Consider the following 21,987-nt stretch of genomic DNA (forward strand, 5'->3'; position numbering starts at 1 on the left):
ATTCAAAGCGATTTCTACACATTAGAGCACGTGATGTTTCCATCTTTTTCTGAAAACTGGTTTCAGACAAGGAAACACACCAAGTACTACTTACGGTGGGCAAACAGAACTCCAAACCAAGCTTCATAACCATCCTTCTGAAATTTGTCTCACTACCATTCAAAAGAAACCCCTGCTCACATCCATAGCATGTCACTGAATGATACAGTCACAATTTAGCAAAGGTTATTAAAAATTTTCTTGATTGCTCAAGTTATTCCCAAACAGAAGCTAACATCAGAACATCTAATTTGAACATAACAGTCTACATCATGCTTGCAAAATAAACAGTCTATGGGCTAGGTCAGCTTGCCAGGATATTTATTTTAGCTACCACACTGCAGAAATGTTATGTGCCTTAACACACTTTGAAAACTGGGTAAGAATCCAGTGGACAGGAAGATGAAGGCAGTGGGAAGACTGCTACTGATCACTCCCTGCACCAGGGCTAACTGATCATTTAGCTTAGATCCTGCCAGGGTGAAGATGGGCTGTTCATCACAAGGGCTCCATCCCTTATCACTCTCCAGATGGGAGACAAAGGTTGGTGTACTGCTAATGGAAACCCTATGATAGAGGGGGGGGAAGCCACTATGGTGGGATAAAGCAGGTAGGAGGTATTTGGTGTTATGAGATAAAGATGATTCAGGTGTTGTGGCAACATAAGGGCAGTCTAAGAGGGGCAGTAGGGCTACTGCAGCATAAGGCAAAGGCTACAGAGATGAAGATCTACTTGGTGGGGCTGCAGGAGAGCTTACTGATGACAGGAAATGATGAGAGGAAATGGTGATGCAATTGTCAGGTGGAGTTGACAACTGCAATTGGTTACCACAGCCACTTCCTTGGAAGCAAGTGAGCACATACAGTGCACAAGCAGGTGTTTGCAATAGCTCACATCCCGTGAGATACCCTCGTTGTCAGCTATTGCACTGAACCCAACACTTCTGTGGCACAGAATTAACAGACAGGTCTCCTAAGACAGATCTATTTTAGGGCTGCTTCCAGTCAAACTCAGTAGCTTGGATGCAAGAATACTACTACCCAATTCTGCTACTTAAAGTCAACACCTGCATTCCAGTGCAACTTGCAAATGATATGAAAATCAGATGACTATGTCTTGTAGCCTCTCCAGCCCTGTCAGGCAAGATGGATGCATTTCACCCCTGATTCCCTGGTATGCACTCACCTGACTCAGACTGGATGGTGGGACATCAACTTGCCTTGGAGACAATAAGCCAGCTAACAGACACCTATTGTAGCTATCATGAATGGCTTCAGGTATTGAAGGACCAGATTTCTTCAAGAAATTCAAGGTCTGAAACATCAATTAAATATTACAGATTAAGACAGCATTATTATTCAGTTACTAAGGTTTTAGATAACTAAAAGAAATAACAAGTGTTCACTTAAACTGCCAGACATCTTGCATCAGTTGCTTACTTTAAATTAGCAATCTGAGTAAGCATTACTGTGTAGAGTTTATTCTAAAAAACATCCTGTAAAATAAAGTGTCAATCCTTGCAATGCCTAACTATTTTCTAGCTTCTCTGTCAATACAGAGGCCTTTCTCTTTCCCTGAACACTGACACAAAATACATTCTATATAAGCTAAAACTGACACACAACTTTGAGTCATACTTTGGAAGATCTTGACTTGGTTGATGTTGATACTTAGTGAGCTGAAACTTATTTTTCACTGATTGCACAGATTGTGACAAATAATTCTAAGATAGTATAATCTGTCCAGATTTGGGAGGAAAAAAATGTTCATTTCCTTTAAGTTAAACAATTTTTCATTTTCTCCATTCTGCCCTGCTTTTTCAAGTTAATCAGGGATCAAAACTCAAGACTGTGAGGACAGTTTGACTAATGGGTAATAAAGAAGCATCAGCTTTCCCTGGCTTCCACATTTTTTTTCTTCCCCCTAGAGCAATGTTGTATTCCTTTCTACACATCCAATCCCTGGTTGTGCTTCAACAGAAGACAATGGTAGCTTTACAGCCGCAAGAGTGGAGCTAAAACACTAATATTTGCATAAAACTGGAAGCATACAATTACAATTAGGTATGTGGATGGGCAGGATGAACAGAAATTCGTCTCTGAATGATTTGAATCAGTTAAACAACTCAATAGAAAACTTAGAAAAGGTGTATATTAATAAAGTAAAAAATCACCTCTTTCTGAAAGCCGGTGAAAGTCATATGAACAACTCCAGAGTTCAGCAAGCACGTACCAGCTGCAGAAACAATGAGCATTTGAGAATCTTCCATACTCTCACAGTTATGTTATGACGAGTTTACGTTTTTTTTAAATTGTAGTATCTGGAAAGATATAACTCAGTACCCGTTTTTTTCACCAGAACACTTACCACCTTACCACGTGTAGAAATTTTATCTCTATTGCTAAGTGCATGTACTTTGAGCTTCAGTTCAGTCACTTCATCTTACAACCATCACCACTTCACAGGCTACATTACAAAAGCACCGGAACCCAAACCTCAGCAGACAGACAGATGTTTCACAACATTCAAATCCTTGTTATTATAACATAACCAGTTAGGTTTGCAGAGGCTTGTGGATTTCTGCTTTCGTTTTTGAGTGACAATGAACAAAAGAAGCAATAACGTCATTTGACCTCAGTTTAAGCTTAGCAATATTAAAAGCAGTGGAATACCTACCAAAATTATAGGTGCTTGGATTAAAAAACTGCTCAGGTGGTGGATAAGTAGGAGGAACTCCCCGACTCAGACTCCGCTCATGTACCAAAATGTCCAAAATGAGGCTTGGAGAAGTCACACTTATTACAGTATCCAGTGACCATAATGCAAAATAGGAGCAATCATGGAGGAGTTCTTCTGGCCTTAAAGAAAACAAGTGCATAAGATGAAGACCGACATTCAAACAAATTATTTGTAGGAATATTGAAAACAACTTAATAAAAACTTACCTTAGTGAATCTGGCATTTGAGCATGATACCAGCGATTAATGTCAAATACACCCAAATAAGTAGATGGTTTTCCCTGACCATATGTATGCACTTGCCAACTGAAGATTGATACACTGGTGTCAGGAGATATTACTGTAAAAGACAAGACATGGTTTCTTAATTGTAGAAAATATAATTAATATTTTCAAAATAAATGTTGAAATATAATGCTTATTACAAATATTTTTAAAAATATACAGGACATTTAACATCACTCATTGGTTTCAGTCAAACTGTCCCTTTTTTTTTTTTTTTTTGTTCTAAGCCAAATCAAAGACACACTTGTTAGATATTTAAGTTCTCCATACATTAAGATTTTATCAAAAAGCTTAGCTAGATGAATAGTTTAGCAAGTAAAATAAGCTAGGAACACATACATTGCTACTTTTAGTAAGCATACAAATAATTATCATACACACTTGCATCTCTAACCTGTCATCATTCATTTCCAGATTTGATTCAATTACATGTTTTAAGAATAGCTCCTTTCTAGCATATTTAGATTGAAGGAACAATTATCAAACAAAAATTAAAAAATTCCACAGAAAAGTGGAATTACAATTTTAACTTAAACATGCACAGAGTTATATTCCAGTTCTCTCAGTGTTATACTCCAGTTGTCTCAGTAAGTGAACAATCTGTCTTCTCTAAGGAGAATACATTCTCTAGTTGTAAACAAAGCATGTGGTACATAATTTACCCTAACAGAGTAATAAGACAGATTGGCAAAATGTTTCTCTGTTGAATTCATTATTACTGTTTAACGATCCTCACACACTTGACTATGTTTCATTGTGAGCTTCTCTGCCATTTCAGTTTAGCTACCTGCTGAAATTGCCTTTGAAAATACCAATTATTTTGGTAATTTTGAAGTCAGCCTCATTGCTAGCTTCAACCCAACAGAAGCTCACGTGTGCCTAAAATTTAACTTGAACAGATTCTGAAAAAAACCAATTAGAAACCATCAGAAAAATTACAGGTACTTCTCCATGCCCCAGACTTCATAAAAAGGAGACAGGTTATTTTTGGTTGGTTGGTTTGGCTGGTTTAGGGTGGTTTTGGTTTCGTGGGTTTTATGGTTGTTTTTTGGTTTGGGCTTTTTATTGGGTGGGGGGTATGGAGTGGGATTTGGTTGGTTGGTTTTGAAAAGTTTTTAGAAGTCACTCTCCACAAAAACATGTCACAACTAGAGAAATTCCAAAGGCATTTTTCTCAGATTTTGACATCCTGAGAGGATGGCATTGAAAAGAGATGGAAGATGCCATTTCAGAACTAATTTAAAAGTAAGAAACAGAAACAGCCTAGGAAGATCATCTAAGTCTCTTCTTTGTAACACCACAAGTTAAGGTAATAAGAGGGGAAAGGCCCTTGAGATACCAAACCCAACTGTAAACCAAGCTCACTGCCAATTCCACCACTAAACCATGTCCCCCATGTCTACATGCCTTTCATATACCCCTAAGGATGGTGACTCAACCACTTCCCTAAGCAGCTTTATATTCCTGGGAGACACTGCTTGTGACCAGCCACTAAGTGGATGTAGATGCAGACACAGGTTTGAAAGGAAAAATAAAATTAATTCAGGTAACATCCCTAAGCAATGGAGAAAACGATGTTATTGTTGAAAGAAGACAGCTGAAAGAATGGCCAACCAGCACTACAGAGATGACCCCAACATACACTATTAGAGCATGTCAGCCAGCATAAAATAAAACATTTTTTCCCTTAAAGTAGTCCCACATAACTCAAAGCACTCAGTTTTTAAAGAAGTCCAACAAGCCAGACTACACAGATACTGAAGACTTCATTGTATTGATTGTATTCATTGCTTGGATTCCAAACCCATTCACTTTAGAATAACCAAACACAGACTCCAGAACAAACCTTCATTGATGCTATCTTCTCTGTCAAGATGGTTGCGAAATTTTTCTACAGTCTGACAGCTGAGTAATTTGGTATTGGTGGTTTGCCCTCTCAAGGAAAAGACTCCACTCGTGAGATCTAAACTGTACCTTTCATCACAGTACTCCAAACCCTAGAGAAAAAATAAAACAAGAAAGAAAAGGTCGTTTTGAGGTAAAAACATTTTATACCTAAATATGAAAGAATGTACATATCTAATATAACACACCTACTACATTGTATATTTCCCATGGACTTATTTCTGATAGCAAGTAAAAGACTAAATCTGACATACAAGAGAATTAAGCATCAAATTGTAACGGGTAAGTCTGGCTCAAAAGCCTCTGCACATTTTCAATATTTAGCATTTCTCTAACATTACTGAGATCTAAACATGTTTTGCAGAATTCCTTGCAACATCAAGGTTTCTTTATAGACCTAAATATGTATCTACACAGAGGTATCAAACAATGCAACAATATGCACACTGAGCTCTTTGTTCCATGTCTTGACTGCAGAACTGACAGGAGTCACAAAAGTCATGGCATTACAGCACCTCTGTAGAGACATTTTAGCTACAGATAGTATAGATCTGTAACAGAAGAGCAAATACATATCCCTCTCTAGTGTACCCTAGTAAAAACTAGAAATTTTTACTGTTTAACAATCTCCTTTCAAAACACATAAGCTCTTACTAGTTCCTTCTCTCATCTTGACAGATAATGGGCGAAATATCCCCCAGTACATCCACCAAACACAGCCCAGAGCAAAAGGGGAAAATAAAGAGCACACAGGATGCACACGGATAATGCATTTAGGATCACAAATTACTCAGTAAGTAAAGTACACTGAGATATACTAAAACCCTGTCAGGATTGTGTTCAACCTCTGATACCACCATTTCCTAAGTATTAACTGAAATACTGTCTTTCCAAATATAGCACAGTTCACCATACAACACGTGAATTTGTGGACTGTGGACAAACAGCTGCTCTACAATTAAAAATTTAAAAAATAAAAAAAATCCAAAAAAACAAAACCCCAAAACCAAACTAACAAAACAACAACAAAACCCACAAGTTTCCTACAATTTCAGAGCACTAAAATGAAATTATATGAAACAGCTCATTTAGAAGCTAGCTGAAGGACCTGTGTTTTCTCACAAGAGGGTCCAGCAGCTTAGCTCTCTCTTCAACTACTCTGTAAGATTGGCTCCTGTTTCAGTCTTCCACAACATTAATCACGGGGAAGCAGAAGAAAGCAGGAGTAAAATATCCCAAACCACATCTCACAAGCCTGTGAATGTATAACTGGTTGCATAGCTTGTAGATGTTAAAAGTCTTACATTAACTACACCACAGTTTTCTCAGGTAACAAACCCAGTAACACTATTTCATTGTTTTGTGTGCATTTTTTAAAGAGTGTAAACTACAATTTTTAGCAGTCCCATACCTAAAGGCTGATGAAACATTTCAACCCACTGAGGTCAAAACTGACACTTGTCACATCTTGTTCACGAAAGGAAGATGAGCAAGACATGTTATTAATCTGGAGTTTAAATTAGGAATAATTTTATTTGTAAAAGCTGCTTCCTTGTCAGGAATTAAATTTATACAGGCTTTTTGCAGATAAATCTAGCTGGAACATGCAACACTGCAGTATAAAATTTTATGACTTGTTTTAAAAAAATATGGACAAAGACCATTCCCATGAAGACAAAGCAGATATTTTTTAAGTCAGTTCTGAATTTTGACAGTAAAGATTAGCCCTGCTAAATCCACCAATACCCACACTTTAAGAAAGTTACTATTTTAATCTCCTCACATATATGCACATCTTACCTCATACAGGACTTGTCCTGATACCAAGCGTTTTCTGTCACCAAAGGCTAACTGCAACAGATGTAAACTCACAACATCACCTTCACTGGAAAAGGTATAAAGTATGAAATTTGATTACAAAGATACATTATAATCCTCACTATCATTTGAACAGACCTAGATAGAAGTTTTCTTTATAGTACACTCTTGCTAAAAAACACAACTTCCCAAGCTGTGGTAGTTTGTCACATCCAGTCACAAAAACATAAAGGTGAAAATTTTGACACTAACAGCTTCAGGGGCAAGTGCTAACCATGCCATTTGAAAGTTTTAGTATCTTGTATGTATTTAATAATTGTTGGAAATAGATCAAAGTGAAGAGATTTCATCAAAACTGCCTTGCAGTCAAACTTTGAAAGATTGCAGCTGATTAAGTATCTTGCTGCTGTTGAATGACAGATCTTTCTCCCTCTCCCTTACCAGCAAAGTTCCAGTCCCTCTTTTGCATACACTGCATCCTTCCACATTCTGATTTGGTTCATTAGATCAGGAGGAAATTATTGATAATTTCACTGCCCATGGCAAGACAGTCGGAGCTAAATGATCTTCAGGGTCTCTTCCAACTCTAGCCTTTATAATTCTATGACTTTTCTGCTGAAGAGTGATTATTCTGTGCCAGGTAAGCTCAATTAGCTCACAAAGACTCCAAACACAAGGAGCACAAAGTCATCAGCAATACTGTCACCTTTCCCCTTTAGGGGCAGCAAGCTGCTATACTGACACATTTAGTGTTCTAGATCTGCAGCCACAACTACTTTTAATGGTATTTTAACATCATAACATCAATATCAAGCAAATCATGAAGCAGTCATCAAGAAACAAAGGAAATTATTTCAGAAGGCAAGTACAAAAATAGAGCCACTGGTGCTTTGCCTTCTTTCAGAAGGTATGAAGTAGTAGGTCTCTCTTCACTTCTGTTCAATCTTGTAAATACTGCACTATAAGCTTAACACCTTCCACACTTGAGAGAATCTCCAGCACAGCTAAATAAATATACATTTATCAACTGTTTGTGAGCAAATATTTTCCTAAAAAAGCACTGCCTTATTCTAAGTTCTTATTCACCTTTCTTGCGTAGACTGAACAGCCCACAGGTAGCAACAATTGCGAGGATCATTCTCAGGCTCTTGAAAAGTCACAGCATAGACTGGAATCCTTCCTCCTTCTAGCTGAGAGTGGTGCCTACAGGTTTAAAGAAAAAGAAAAATTTAAAAGAAGAAAGGTGAACCTGCTGGCCTTAACAGTTTGCAGAATGGAAGCTGCCTCTTCTGCAAGAGGAGCACCTTGCATGCTTATCCTCAAAACACAAGTCATACTCCCACCTCAAATGAGTCAAGAAGTGACTTCTTTTTATGCAGCACTCAAGAGGTGAGGAAATAACTGTCCACCAAATGCAACAACCTGAGTTTATGTTCTCCTCTGCCTGAGGAGGAGGAACATAAATGATTTCTTCAGCTGTCAGGCAACAGACTGTTCCTACTGTGATAGCCATCTTCAATCATGAACTTAAAGGTGTGGCGTATCTTCTGAACAAATTTAAAAGAGCACAAAACAGAAGCAATTGCTCACTTCTCTACTTGGATCATGGAAGGAATTTTTCTTCCAGACTTGGGAACACTGTATGCACCTTCACAATTTACTCTTGCCACTTAATTATTCCTCCATTGCCTATCTAAGCACCCAATAGTTTCTGGGGAGTCACCACAAATTTGCTTAAGTGAATTCTTATCTGAATTTGGTCAAATATCTCAAGTGAGACTGCTTTTTGGCAGATTTAAAATAATCTCTTTATTTTTCTGTTGCTTATAAATTTACATGTTCCTTATCCTTATTTCCTTATTGTCCTAAGTGTCTGCACACCAGGATCTTCAAACTTTTGTCCATGTACAGCATAGCTTTGAAATGGGTCAATGCCCTCTTTCAGTCAAGGTTGAAATGTAGGAAAGAATACATTTTCAGGCACAAATCAGCTACTGATTTATGTCTGGCTAGTTTCATCCTGAAAACTTTAAAGAATCACCAAAATCACATTATTAACATAGTTAAGCCTTTCAATGTATGCCCTAATTGTAAGAACTGGTTCTGAAAAATAATTTTTGTAACTTGTTTAATCAAAATACAAACAGCCTGGTTTCACTAAATGCTACTAATAGAACAAACTGTCTTAAAGAAAACAGCCCTGTCACATCCTAACTGCTTGACATAACCTAAAGAAGTTTCCTTTTCACAGTTCCTCAGTCCATAGGCACAATAAGGAAAGCAATCCAAGTTCACTGCAGAGAATGCAGTCCACTTACACCACGCATGACTTAATATCTGTTTCAGAAGAGAATTCTAAACATTCCCAGATTTTACTCAAAATTTCCATCCCTGGAAAAGCTCCCTATATACTAATGTATTTCCTTAAGCAAAAAACTGAGACCTCCCACACCTCCAGGCAGAGCCACATGTAAAGCCCTACTTACTCCCTCTTCAAAGTTTTCATATTCCACAGTGACAGGTAGCCATCTGAAAAACCCACAACGAGCTGATTGCTTCTGCTTATGAAGCACAGGGTTGATATTGCTGTTCCTGAAGGATTTTGTAATTGAAAACAGAGATGTCTCCCTTCTCTGGATGCAGTTTCTCTTCTTTGAGGAACTTCAGCAGGAATTCTAGTGAGAACTTCCAGATCTACACACATAAAAACACACAAGAAAGAAATGTGCTTAGCCATTGTGGTTGCATTTTACATCCTGACGTGACAACACGTTTAAACTAGTTCTACCATCCCAAGCAAAAATACCTAGCTATGCAACATTTTTTTTTGCTACATCCATTTTCTAGGTATTCAAAGAATGTAAGAAATCTCAGATTGGAGAGGTATGCTCACTCAGAGATCAAGACCAGGAAAAAGTGAAACCTTCAGAAATTCTTCTTGGACTCTATAGATCAGGATTCTGGGCCTTATGATGAAGCTATCTGAAGTGACATCAGCTCCTGAACTTGGCCACTGCTGTTATAGCCAAAAGTGTATGCAATTTGAATATACAAAAATTTCATTCATCCAAATGAATGATATTTGACAGATCACATTTGTTTCAAAAAAACAAGGCTAAAATTTGCCCCAAGTTATTTAACAGAAGCAGAAGCATTTTCCCATGCAATAGGACACCTCTGAAACAACTTCATCAGACAGCTGCACTGGCTGATGGTAAAATCCCTAAAAATCACTTCCAAGAATCATGGGGACATGGGGACCTTGGCAGGAGGGAGGGATTTATAACATTGGAAAGAATATTAAGAGGCTCTCATTTTTAATCAGTTCAGGACAATACAATATCAAACTGCCATCTGTAATCAGCAGTAGTCCTAAATGTCTGCACTCCAGGATCTTCAAAGTGGAATGCACACTGTTTGAATAAAAGGCGTGAGGGTTTTTTACTTTTCAATTCTAGTTGAAAAATCACAAGCTTACCTGATGACTCTGCTTCATTCTGACAGCAAGATAAATCATCCAAACAAAGGTCAACCAGAAGGAGATGACCAACATCTGTAGCTACTGCTGCCACTCCAAAGAGCCATCGCAGACTTTGATGTAGGTGCCGAGTGCTCATACTGGCTCCTCCATGACTGGTTATGGGTTCTATGGCAGTTACCTATGTGAAAACTATAAGTTAATACAGTAATTCAAAGCTTACAAGTACCTTTTGTAATTCAAGCAACTTCATTTCAGATTTCTTACAAATCAAATTAAATTTCCCATCTTCTCTGCTACTCAAAGGACTAATAAAAGTATTTTGATTATTCGAATTCTTGCTGCTCCAAGTGTACAAGACTTGTATAAGAAAATCAGGAACACTGGTCATATCTAGCTGCAGAATTAGCCAAAGTTCAAATGTTGCTTCTAACCTTTTAGATTTTTTGTTGTTGTTGCAGTACAAATTAATATTTTCCCATTTCTGCATAGTTTCTGCAAACTTAAAAAAATATGTTTCCTGGTCTTAACACATCAGTTTTCCATGCAGAAGCCCATGGAATTGCATATTTCCTCACTGAATTATGCACTGGCTTTTCATATTCTCCTAGACTACTGCCCACTCATCCTGAGAATGAACAAAGTAAACTTTTCTCATCTCACTGAATCTGAATGCTACCCTTCTGCCTCATACAAACCAGGAAAATTTGTGAAAACATCATTTAATTGTTCTGAAACATACAACCATTATAAACCAATTTAATACAATAATGTTTCAAATTCAGATTTGCTTTTACTAGAATCCAATTCAAATAATACTCCAGTAACATTTTCAGCTTTCTGCTGCACTTCACATGTATATCCAGAGGGCAGAGATTATGCTGACACACACACACAAAAAAAAAAAAAAAGCCATTTTTTTTTGGCTTGTGATTTTGCTTTAATTCAGTTTCAGTTAAATGCTTTAATTTTAATGTTTTTAATGCTCTGAATGACTACACATCTACTCTTACACTAGAAGGCATACAGTCACACAGTCACTATGAATACTCTAGTGGCTTGACACTTCGGACCAGATTTACTAAGTTAGTGCAAACCTGTACAAGGTAGCTGTCCACAGAAGATACACCCATATGGAAAACTGTCCAGAAATTCAGGTCATCTTTAAAGCCTTAAAACAGTAATGATAAAAACTGCAGAAAGTGATATTAAGAATGAATCTGCATTCTACTGCATTTTCTACTCTTGATCAGCTGCTTGCTACTCTGAGATTCATGGGACTGTGTCTCACTCATTCACAGCACAACTATGGAAGTTTGAGATATTTTAAAGACAGTATTTCTGACAGAAATTCAGCATTTAAGAAACATGCATTATAGACACTTTAAAGAATTTTTTTTTTCCTTTTCACTCTGCAATAGAAATGCACAGCACTGAAACAAGATGAAAGGTTAGTTTCTCCAATTTCTCCAATTAAAAAGCACGTACCCTTCCTGGAAGAACAACTGCTTTAACGACTCTTGATATTCCAAGGTCATATAGACAGAGAACACTTCCCTCTGTTTCTTCCAACCCAATCAGTAATCCATTTCTCTTCTGCCAGGAAAACTCCTTCACCACACGAATGGTGGGATGCTGCTCGTTTACTCCACTGAAGCGGTACGCAGAGAGCCGCTCTCCTGTCACAGAGTTCACCACCTCAAGCTGAGGACCACACGCCAACCACGCCAGCCCATTCCTCCCTGTAAGAGAAAACAAAGCTGAATAAACCAAACTTCCAACTGAAGATTGAAACAACTAAAAAACCACAGCCACTGTCCCTGATCTTCAATAAAATTACCTGACACGGGAAGACTGACTTCCCAATTCTGGTTAATTCTTTAAAACCACCCATCAAAAGCCTCAAATGCATCCTAAAATTAGCCACCTTATTGTCTTTCATTTGTACTTGCCAGTCCTGTGCTGAAATATTTTGTTTGGGATAAATATTACAATAGGTTGAGCTACAGTTTTCATACAATATTCAGCTTGGTTTTGCCAGAAATCATCTGAATACACAGAGGAATACACTCTTAAAGTACACTTCAAATATAACAAATGTAAACCAACTAATTTCTATTTGATTAACTTAACTTGGCACATGCCTGGTTAAGTTAACAACTTAACTTTGGACTTCAAAAAGAAATTACCTTAGAATGGGCTCTGAATGAGTAAATATAAACTTCTGCACAGGCTGACCACAGAAAGAATTTCACACACTTTGTTTCACTTAACTACTTCAAGCTCAAGGAAATATTAACTCAATTACTGCATTTACAGTCAGGTAGATTGCTTCTACATGGTCTTAACAAAAGCCTAGACATCCAAATAGGCACCTAGATGTACTTTCAGATCACCTAGAAAATCAGCTACCTCACCTGCCTAGCTATTTTCAGCCACTCTCACTGAGTACTCATCTGCATCCTAGTAAATACTTGGGAAATTTGGCCTCTTCCTTCTGTTTAAAGCAGAGGGGTTGCCTCAAACTATGAGAACTAAGTAACTATGAAGAACTACTTTTGCATATGATGTTATGATGGTCATGGAGCTTGAGCTGGCACAAATAAATACGGTGCAAAACATTTTTTTGAAAACTGTGTTTTATTTAATTAAAAATTGAGAAGGGTTCACCAACTCAGCATATTTAAGTTAATTGTTTTAATAGCACAAGACAGGTGCAAGCTCTTGTGATTTCAGAGTTAAACTATGCTAATGTTTTATTATTCACATTTTTATTTATTAAAACATCCTTTTTGTTCTCTTGAAACCTGCTGCATCTTAATAGCACCAACTTGACACAGCTGAACCTATGCTTCAGGTAACCTCCAGCCAACCATTACCTTACACAAAGACCAAATCTAAAGAAAAATGATCACCTCCAGAAAATTTTCCACACAGCACAGAATCCAGTGTTACTTCATCTTCCCCAAGTGCCTGAACAGTCACCTCTGGAAACTGCAGCAGACCGCTCGTTACTTGAGCCTTTAGCTCTCGCATCCTTCACTGTAAATAAAGAAGAAGTGCAAAAATACTCATGTCAGCCACAAATATTTTTGAGATTGACAGAAGTTTCATCACAATGTAGAGAAAAAAAACCTGTATTTCACCTTTAGCTCTTTTACTTAAAGAAATAGCACCCGGGACAGCTTTTGACCTTATGGCACAGCAAAAGAATCTATTGCTTTTCTCACACCTATGAGATCACCAACAAAAAGTGACACAGAGGCACTGACAAGAGAAACAAGGGAAGAAACCCAGTAAACTGAGTTCAAGTCTACTCACCCAGGCAAGTTAGATGTAGTCTCAGAAAAACTGTATTTTAACAAGCTTCTCAAGAAGAGGTATATATACGCTTTCATTTGCCCTTTCCTGTGATTTTCTACTTTATTACTTATTGTTAATTGTCTTCTAATAGATTTTATCAGCATTTAGGTCTTGTTCATATTTTGCATGTTTGGACATTAAGGATTAATAAGTTCTTAACTAACAACATAGGTTTTCACAGCCTTCTAGAGAAACTGATCCATTACTGCTGAGACCAGTGGTCTGCATGGTGTGTGGAAAATTGGCTGACAGACTGCAATTGGAAGGTGGTGGAAAAAACTTTTCCAACTACCAATCTGTCACAGGTGGGGTTCCCCAAGGACTGATATAGGGCCTAAGAATGTTTAGTATCTTCCTAAGTGATCTGGATGGCAGCATCAAATGTACCCTGATGAAGTTTGCAGATGATAAGGAACTACCAAAGAGTAGGAAAGCAGGCACTTCAGAAGGGAGAGACACCCTCCACAAAAGACCTGGATAAGCTGGAAGAGAACCTTATGAAATTCAACAGGAACAAGTGTAAGGTTTTGCTCCTGACAAAACACAATCCAGGAGTGCAGCAAAGACTAGAATCTACCTGTTTGGAAAACAGCTCTGTAGATGACCAAAGGACTGGGAAGCCTGACACGTGAGGAAAGAGGAAAGACTGGGAGAACTGCGTTTGCTACGACTTGAGATAAAAAAGGCTTAGGGGAGACTTCAGCACCATATTCCAGTACTTGAAGGGCAGCTACAGAGAAAATTATGATTTCCTTTTTACAAGGAGTCACATGAAAAAGTCAGGGGGTAATGAGAACAAGTTACTCCTGGGAAGATTCCAATTCGACACAAGAGGAAAGTGTTTCATAATTAGATCAATCAGACATCTTCCCTGGGGAAAAGGTGGATTCCCCAGCACTGGACACTTTTAAGATTCAGCTAGACACAGTGCTGGGCCACCTTGTCTAGATTGTGCTTTTGCCAAGAAAGGTTGGACCAGATGATCCATCAGGTCCCTCCAACCTCTAATTCTATGATTCATTCTCAAAATCTTCCAGAAAATGTACTGTTGATATTGTCACATTGCAAGCAATACAGACTTTCATAGCTCATCAATTACTTAGTAGTTTTCCATACATCTACGATGTAAATGTAACATAGCACTTTGGAAAACTGACTTTCTTCTCTACTTAAATCCTCATATTCCTTATTCCACTCCCATCCTTCCTTTTGCATGTCCTTACCATTTCTCTACAATATTTTACCCAGTTTTCCAAGCCTCTCAGTTTCCACACTTCTGTAGGTGCTCCAGAAAGAGGTCATGTTTCAATATGTCAAGATAAAATTAAAAAACTTAAAATTAAAACTTAAAAGCTTGTAATTTCCAAGATTAAATAGGTGGCTAGAAGAGACATATTCTGTACATGTGGAAATACAAAATACTTTAACTCTGTTTTGCAAGTTGTTACTGAAAAAAATACTCCAAAAGACAAGACAGATCTAATTATCTTGTTCAAATAGCACTGCTTTCTTCCTGAACTCTCAAAGGGAAGATATTACATAGTTCACTATTCTTAAGTGCTGCACATCTTGACCAGCTCTGGCTCCATCTTCTTTAGACTTTCCCTTCAGGAATTTATATGCACTGATGAGATCTCCCTTCAGCTTTCTATTATCCAGGCTGAACAGTCCAGTCCCACCTCTCCCAGCCTTTCCTCTGGTCTCTTCTAACCAGGTTGTAGCTCCTTGCTGGACACCCTCCAATACCTCCATATCTCTCTTGTGAGACTGGGAAGCCCAGACACAAAGAATTTCAGGTGTGGCCTCACCAGTGCTCATTAGAGGAAGGATCACCCGCCACCACCTGCTGGAAATGATCCTCCTCATGTAGCCCAGCATTCCAGCAGTCACTTTCACCACAATGCCACACTGCTGGCTCACAAGTCAACTTGGTGTCCAACATGCAGCCCAGGGTCTTTCCTGCCAACCTGCTCTCCAGCTAGGCAGCCCCCAGTATATACTGGTATATGGAGCTGTTCCTCCTCAGGTGCAAGACTTTGCACTTCCCTTGTTAAACTGCACAAGATGCCTCTCAGGCCATTTCTCCATCCTGTTAAAAATGTGGATGGCAGCTTGGCCCATGGTGTATCACCATTCTTCCCAGTTTCAGCCAATTTGCTGAGGGTGTGCTCTGCTCCACATCTACATCATTAATGAAAACACCAAGTAATCAACTCCCCACCACATGCAACATACTCAGCTGATCAATTGTCCCTTAAGGGAGAACACTGACTATGACAACATACATCAAAATTTTAGAAAACAGGACAAGATCTCAAAAAAGAACATATATGACTGCAGTGAATAAAAACCTTTTTTGTAAATAAGCACAGAGATATCTGAAAAAGAAGTGTGCATGCTAAACACTTCATTATTACTAATACAATGCATCATAGCAGTAACAAGGTGGCTTTAAGAAAAGGAGCAAACAAGTACCTTTCAGTAGTGCAGGTAACAGCATTGAAGGATCAACTTCTCAATTGCCTGTTCTCCATCAGTCAGTTACCCAGAGTCACCCTGCCTTTGCCACTGCCTACCTAGACCTAGACACAGCACTTTGTGTGGCCAAAATGGAAATAAAATTTTAAGACACTCTCCTGGGAAGATTTGAATTTTAAAACAAACCACTCACCATCCCAAACTCCCCATCAAATCAAAAAGAATTCTCTGATGGAAAGCTTACACCTTGACACAGTGTACTCATCTCTACAGGACACATCATATGTGCTTGTAAATCCAATACCATCAGTAAGAAACATCAAATATGTAAAACTCTGACATCTGGGCCACTCATGTATTCATAAATTTAATCATGCAGCAGTTATTAACTACATGTAGAAGCATGTGAAAACACTAGAGCAGCAGGAGTGCCCAGGTTTCCTCTGGTAAGCAATTTTAAACACTTTTCTAGATAGATGGTTTGGCAATATGGAACCAGGAAGATAAAAAACATAGTAAATTATGAGCAGTAGACATAGTGATTTGATTACTAGGTTGTTTTTCTCACATTATTCTGCTAAGTTAAACCAAGGATTACTGGGAAGTCAAAACAGTGGAAAAACAGGCAGAGATTGGTCAAAGGCATGAAGCCTCCCCTTTACTATCCAACACAAACCACATCTCTGCTCTCTTTGAAAACAATTACTACAGTCACATTCCTATTTCTCTCTGTTAGAAAACAGATTAGTGTAAAACACTACAGTCTTCCCAGTTTCAGGAATAAACCAGAACTCAACCGCCCAACTGCATCCTACACCAAAGGGGTCTGTGTACCAGTTGCCAAAACTACCCTTCTTCTCCACCTTAGGTACTTACACCTCCCAAACACCATGAACTATTTCCAAAGAAAGGAACATGTCACAAGTGGTAACAGATTTTTCAATTAAAAAACTGCAGTGAAGAAAAAAAAAAAAGCAACTGAGAAATTACATGTTCAAGTAGAATCATATGCAGCCAAGTCAGAGTTCTGGGATGTCAGTTTTGACAGCAGAACATGAAAATCAAAGGCCAACAATCTTAAGGGCTGACTGAAGAAAAAACTAAAAAGACAGTCAGATGCAGCTGAAGATATCACTGACACCAAAAGAGGCACTGCTTCCACCTTCCATCTGCTCCTTTGTTCTACAATTGGATTCCTGTGGCCTACCCTGCATTGACTTAAACACTTTTTAGAGCACTGTATGAGCCCAGTTAACTCCCTAAGCAGACAGGAAACTAACCCAGAAAAGTAGACAGATTTCCACCGAGTTAGAGTCCAACTGGCTGGGCAGACAGAAGCAGCAAGCATAAAAGTTGGCACAAGGAAGGAGGCAGGACAATGCACTGGGGAAGGAGAGGAAATTTGTCCATCTCCCATTCTGTGACAGTAAGCCACCATGCCAGCTCATATATGTGACACTACACAGTTTGCAAAGAGAGCTAAAAAGCTCTTTATATTTAGAAAGGACACTACCCATGACACAGTCAAGTCAACTTTTAACTCTCTGTTGCATGTAGGATTCACTATTTCACTGAGAAAGGCCTGAGCTGACAGGTGTCAATCCTTCCTTCAGCCAGATGTGAAAGCTGAAGTGATTTCTGGGAAGTATTACTTGGTGATCAGGAAATGGCCGAAGTTGTGTGACAATATTCAGATCACATTTTCTAAGGAAACAGGACAGAGTGGGAAGAAGACAAGAAGATGAAATGGCAGAAAAACCTAAGTTCTTTTGAGAAAAACAGCATCCACTTTGTTGACCAGGACGTAAAGATGACAAATAGAATTTTTTGAGTTATTATTAATGACTGATTCAATGACATTTTCCCTACAAAAACAGGAAGTAACTCACAAGCATTGGAGGATCAGCAAATGGAAAAGATACTTTCTTCACTCTAGCAGTCAGGTTCTGGGAATTTGCCCACTGCTTCCTGCAGAAAGAGTATTTAGTGAGTGAGTTAGCAGGTGATTTCATGGGTACCACTGTATCATTTCTTCCCCACTTAGGCAGAAAACTCTAAAAAGCCACTAGTGTAACTGTGAGTCTGCATCAAAATTCTAGACTCAGGCTTATTTCAACCCAGTGCAGCCTACAGATTGTCTTGCTGAGTTTGTGCAGATGATGCTCCACTTAGCCAAAGATCTTATTTTCCTTTAAATGAAATAAAAAAACAACCAACAATCCTACACACCAAACGGACAAAAACAAATAAAACAAAAAAACCAAGCAAAACTAAAAAACAAAACAAACAACAACAAAAAAAAACAACAAAACACCAACCCATAACAAAACCAACACAGAATTGAATTTGACAAGAGACACTTTACCCAGCCACCTCCTGTAATTATTCACTAACACAACCTAACAAAATCTAACACTTTTGGTCCAGAGTTTCAGTGCCTATATAATATAGCTAAGCCAGAAAATGTTCCTGAATTCAGTTCTGAAATTATATTCTTTTTACATTCCTTGGTGTACCTGGACAGACAGACACAGGTGCCAAGTATCTCAGTACAGAAACACACACAGAGTCTTCCTGAAAGTGGCTTTCCAGAATCATTGGAGCTGAAATGGTCCAAACCCCCTGCTCAAGCTGGGTCACCTAGAGAAGGCTGCCCAGGGCCATGTCCAGGCAGTTTTCTAGTATCTAATCCTGAAACACACTTTTACAAGCATCAACCTGACAAGCTGAACTGCAAGAACATCTGCAACACATGTTAAAGAGGACCAGATTCTTGGTGACTCTCCTACCAATTTAAGCAGTCTCTCAATCATACAAGTGAAACAACCCTGCAACAGCAAAAGCTTCCTACCATTGTCTCTCTAAGTGTATCAGCATACCAGGTAGAAGACACAAAACTAAAAGCAACCTGATTAAGTACATTTACTGTCTTAAAAAAAAAGCAAACCCCAGACAAATCAGAGCAGGGAAAACTGATGCAGAAATGAATGAGGAGCTGTCCTCAGCGGAGCAGGACACAGACCTGTGTATACAAACACGCGTGGCAGCTGACAACCAAGACAGACACAATCACCCAGACTGATGGGCCACAGAAGGCATCTGAACTGCCACGTTTAGCTATACACCCCAAACGGGGCTCAGCATTCCAGGCAGAGTTACCTTCTAAATTTTCCATTATTTTACCAAACATGATCAGGAAGCAATTATTAGACCTGAAACATTGACACCATGCTGCTTTTAACTGGCAGGAGCTCCACACCTGGAGCAGCGGTCAACTAGGGAAAAAATCAAGTAGTTTCGTTTAACTGAGCAACTTTTCTGCGTGACACGCTTCCCGAAAAAATCGAGACCCCTCCAAACCTGGCGGAATTCCTCTAAAGCTGTGCTTTCCCTACCAAACCCATCCTTCTTCCAGAGGGCTCTACGCAGGTAGCAAATTTCCCGCCTCCTCCACCAAATGGGAAAAAAAAACACACCTCAGAGAATTAAAGAAAAGGAAAACCCTCCAAAAAGTGACCGAAGGCGGGAGAGACGGGGGCGTGCGTCTGCCGGACAGGAGGGAAAGCTGCCGGCGGCAGCCGCCACATCTCCCACGCCCCCAGCCTCGGCTGCGGAGCCTCGCACGCCGCCGCCGCCGCCTCCCTCCCATGTGCGCTGCCCAGGCCTTGCTGCCGGCCCGTCCCGGCCCCCTCCACCGCGGCCGGCCCACGTGTGGCGGGGCACGGCGCCGCAGCCCAGGGGGGGGGTCACTTACATAAGGGGCCGGACGACGACGGCCCGGCCCGCCGAGGGCCCGCGCTGCGCCAGCGGCGGCGGAGCCGGCCTAGCCGCCTCAGAACCCCCGGTACCTACTGGTACGGGGGAAGGGAGGCGCACGGACGGACAAGCGAGCGGGCGGGCGTCGCCGTCCCCACCTCCGCCTTTTTCTCCCCGCGCCGCTCCTTCCTGCCCGCCCACCCCGGCGCGTTTTTTCCCCCCCGTACGTGCCGATGAGGACGGCAGCATCTCCCGCAGCAGTCAGAGTGGCCTCCGCCTGCACCGGACCTGCCCGGCCGCTCCCCGCTCGGTTTCTGCGCAACCCAGCGCGTCCCGTGCCGCGCGCCCGGTGACTGCGCTGCCGCGCGCCAGGGCCGTTGCGTTCCACTCGGCGCCCGCGCCCCTCCCCCCCGCGCGCGGCACCCACCTCGAGCGCTCACCCGCCGGGCGGGGGGGGGGGGAGCGGGGGGGTGGTGGGGGGCGGGACGGGGGGCGGAGTTCTCGCGAGAGCTGTGGGAGACACCGCGGGAATTTTCAAATTCTCGGAATAGGACTCCGGGCGGCGGCCGCCTCCGGACTACGCGTCCCAGCGTGCCTCGCGGCCGGACGCTTCCCCCTCCGGCCTCATTCCGGTGCCGGCCGGCTTGGCGCGGGGCACGCCGGGAACTGTAGTTCCTAGTTCTCTGCGCTGTGTGTAATGGAGGCACCATTTTACCTCCGGCCCCATCGGCCAGCTCAGCTCAGCCATCGGGGAGTCCGGGAGGGGAGGCAGTCCCACGGACGGCAAAATTCCACGCCGTGCACACTGCACACCTGTGCTCGGCCTGCCCCCCTCTCTTGCCAAGGCAGGCATTTCCGTAGCGGGGAGATAGCCCCCTCCAGCCAGCAGTGCCCACTCGTGTCTCTGCTCGCAGGGGCCGCCTGACCTCCTCCGGGCACTTGGTTGCTGCTGAAATGGTTCAGAGGAGCTCAGCCCTCCCCCGGGAGCAAGGCCCCGGTAGCACCGTGCAGGGGCAGCATCCTCACCACAGGGCTCTGCTCGCGGGAAGCTCGGGCTGGAAACAGAACTCCCCGTCAGTAACCCGCAGGCTCCTTGCGTGGTTTTTTACACCTCGTTACAGGCTCCTGCCGGCACAGCTCCATCCATCATCAATAACTGCAACCCTGGCAGGGTCTGTGAAAACTCAGAAGGTGTAACCATATTTCAGTGAGGCTTAAGCCTGGTACCGGTGTGCGAGGTGTCCGTGGTTCTGTATTAACATCCTTCAGCTGTCCAAATGGGGTTTGTGCTGGGAAGTGTTTGCTCATAAAACATACTGAGTGCCAATGAGGAGAGGGCTTTGCACATTTTATAAACAAAGAGGTTTCCAGGCATGCTGTATTCCTGCTTTATATTTTTTGCAATTGTTCCTACTGGACTGCAAAGGACTACAAGAGCAAGGAAGCAGAAACATAGCTGGACTTCCACGAAATAATACTGATCATTAAAAATACTTAAAATAGTTTGGCTTTAAGCACTACATACAAATTTAGACTATAAAGAAAGCCTATATGACAGCATAAATAAGCATTACTTTACATATAGAAAGCATTACTATCCCACACACCGACCACTGAAAAGAGGGAAGCTGGAGGTTCCTACCTGTACAAAATTATTCTTTACAACCATTATGACGGTAATTCCTTGTGTCAATTTGCCAAGTTGAATTGTGACCTTCTTTCCATTTACTTTACAAGACAACATAGGTGCCATCACCTTGGCAAGATAGTTACCTTTTTGGGTTTTGCCTTCTGGAGGCTGAATATCAAAAAAGTTTGGAAAGAAAAGTATCACTGTTTGTGAATTGCTCTTTTTTAAAATCATAATTCATTAACCTTGATGTTCTGGATGTTGTTTCAGTTAGGATGAGGTGATGATAACAGACTGATGTATCTCTTGTGCAACAGTGTTTATGTACAAAGAATGAGCAAATCCCCACTTTCTTGTACTGAGCAAGAATTAGATGACAGAAGATATTTCCAAACCCCTTTTCACTTAACCATTGCTGCCAGGGAAAAGGTGGTGTTCTTCTCCAGGTAGCCAAGAACTAGGTAATATGCTCTTGTTTTGTCATGTATTCAAATGT

The 21,987-nt window shown here is 40.7% G+C and overlaps 1 protein-coding gene across 1 annotated transcript in view; it reads right to left on the minus strand.

Annotated features, from left to right (window-relative positions):
• The window catches only part of AHCTF1 (AT-hook containing transcription factor 1), a 44,372-nt gene extending 24,111 nt beyond the window's left edge, over nucleotides 1–20,261 (minus strand). Inside the window, exons 1-13 of the mRNA XM_071739133.1 lie at nucleotides 20,089–20,261; nucleotides 17,995–18,073; nucleotides 13,180–13,306; nucleotides 11,753–12,006; nucleotides 10,265–10,445; nucleotides 9,273–9,480; nucleotides 7,873–7,989; nucleotides 6,769–6,853; nucleotides 4,910–5,060; nucleotides 2,986–3,118; nucleotides 2,717–2,898; nucleotides 2,214–2,275; nucleotides 1,226–1,354 (exon numbers count right to left, since the gene is read on the minus strand). Coding sequence (XP_071595234.1) covers nucleotides 1,226–1,354; nucleotides 2,214–2,275; nucleotides 2,717–2,898; nucleotides 2,986–3,118; nucleotides 4,910–5,060; nucleotides 6,769–6,853; nucleotides 7,873–7,989; nucleotides 9,273–9,480; nucleotides 10,265–10,445; nucleotides 11,753–12,006; nucleotides 13,180–13,300 — 1,623 coding nt within the window. The 5' untranslated portion in view covers nucleotides 13,301–13,306; nucleotides 17,995–18,073; nucleotides 20,089–20,261. The remainder of the gene's footprint in view (nucleotides 1–1,225; nucleotides 1,355–2,213; nucleotides 2,276–2,716; nucleotides 2,899–2,985; nucleotides 3,119–4,909; nucleotides 5,061–6,768; nucleotides 6,854–7,872; nucleotides 7,990–9,272; nucleotides 9,481–10,264; nucleotides 10,446–11,752; nucleotides 12,007–13,179; nucleotides 13,307–17,994; nucleotides 18,074–20,088) is intronic.
• Between the last annotated feature and the right edge of the window lie 1,726 nt (nucleotides 20,262–21,987).

The sequence above is a fragment of the Heliangelus exortis genome, chromosome 3, assembly GCF_036169615.1.
Source record: "Heliangelus exortis chromosome 3, bHelExo1.hap1, whole genome shotgun sequence".
NCBI classification, from domain to species: Eukaryota; Metazoa; Chordata; class Aves; order Apodiformes; family Trochilidae; genus Heliangelus; species Heliangelus exortis.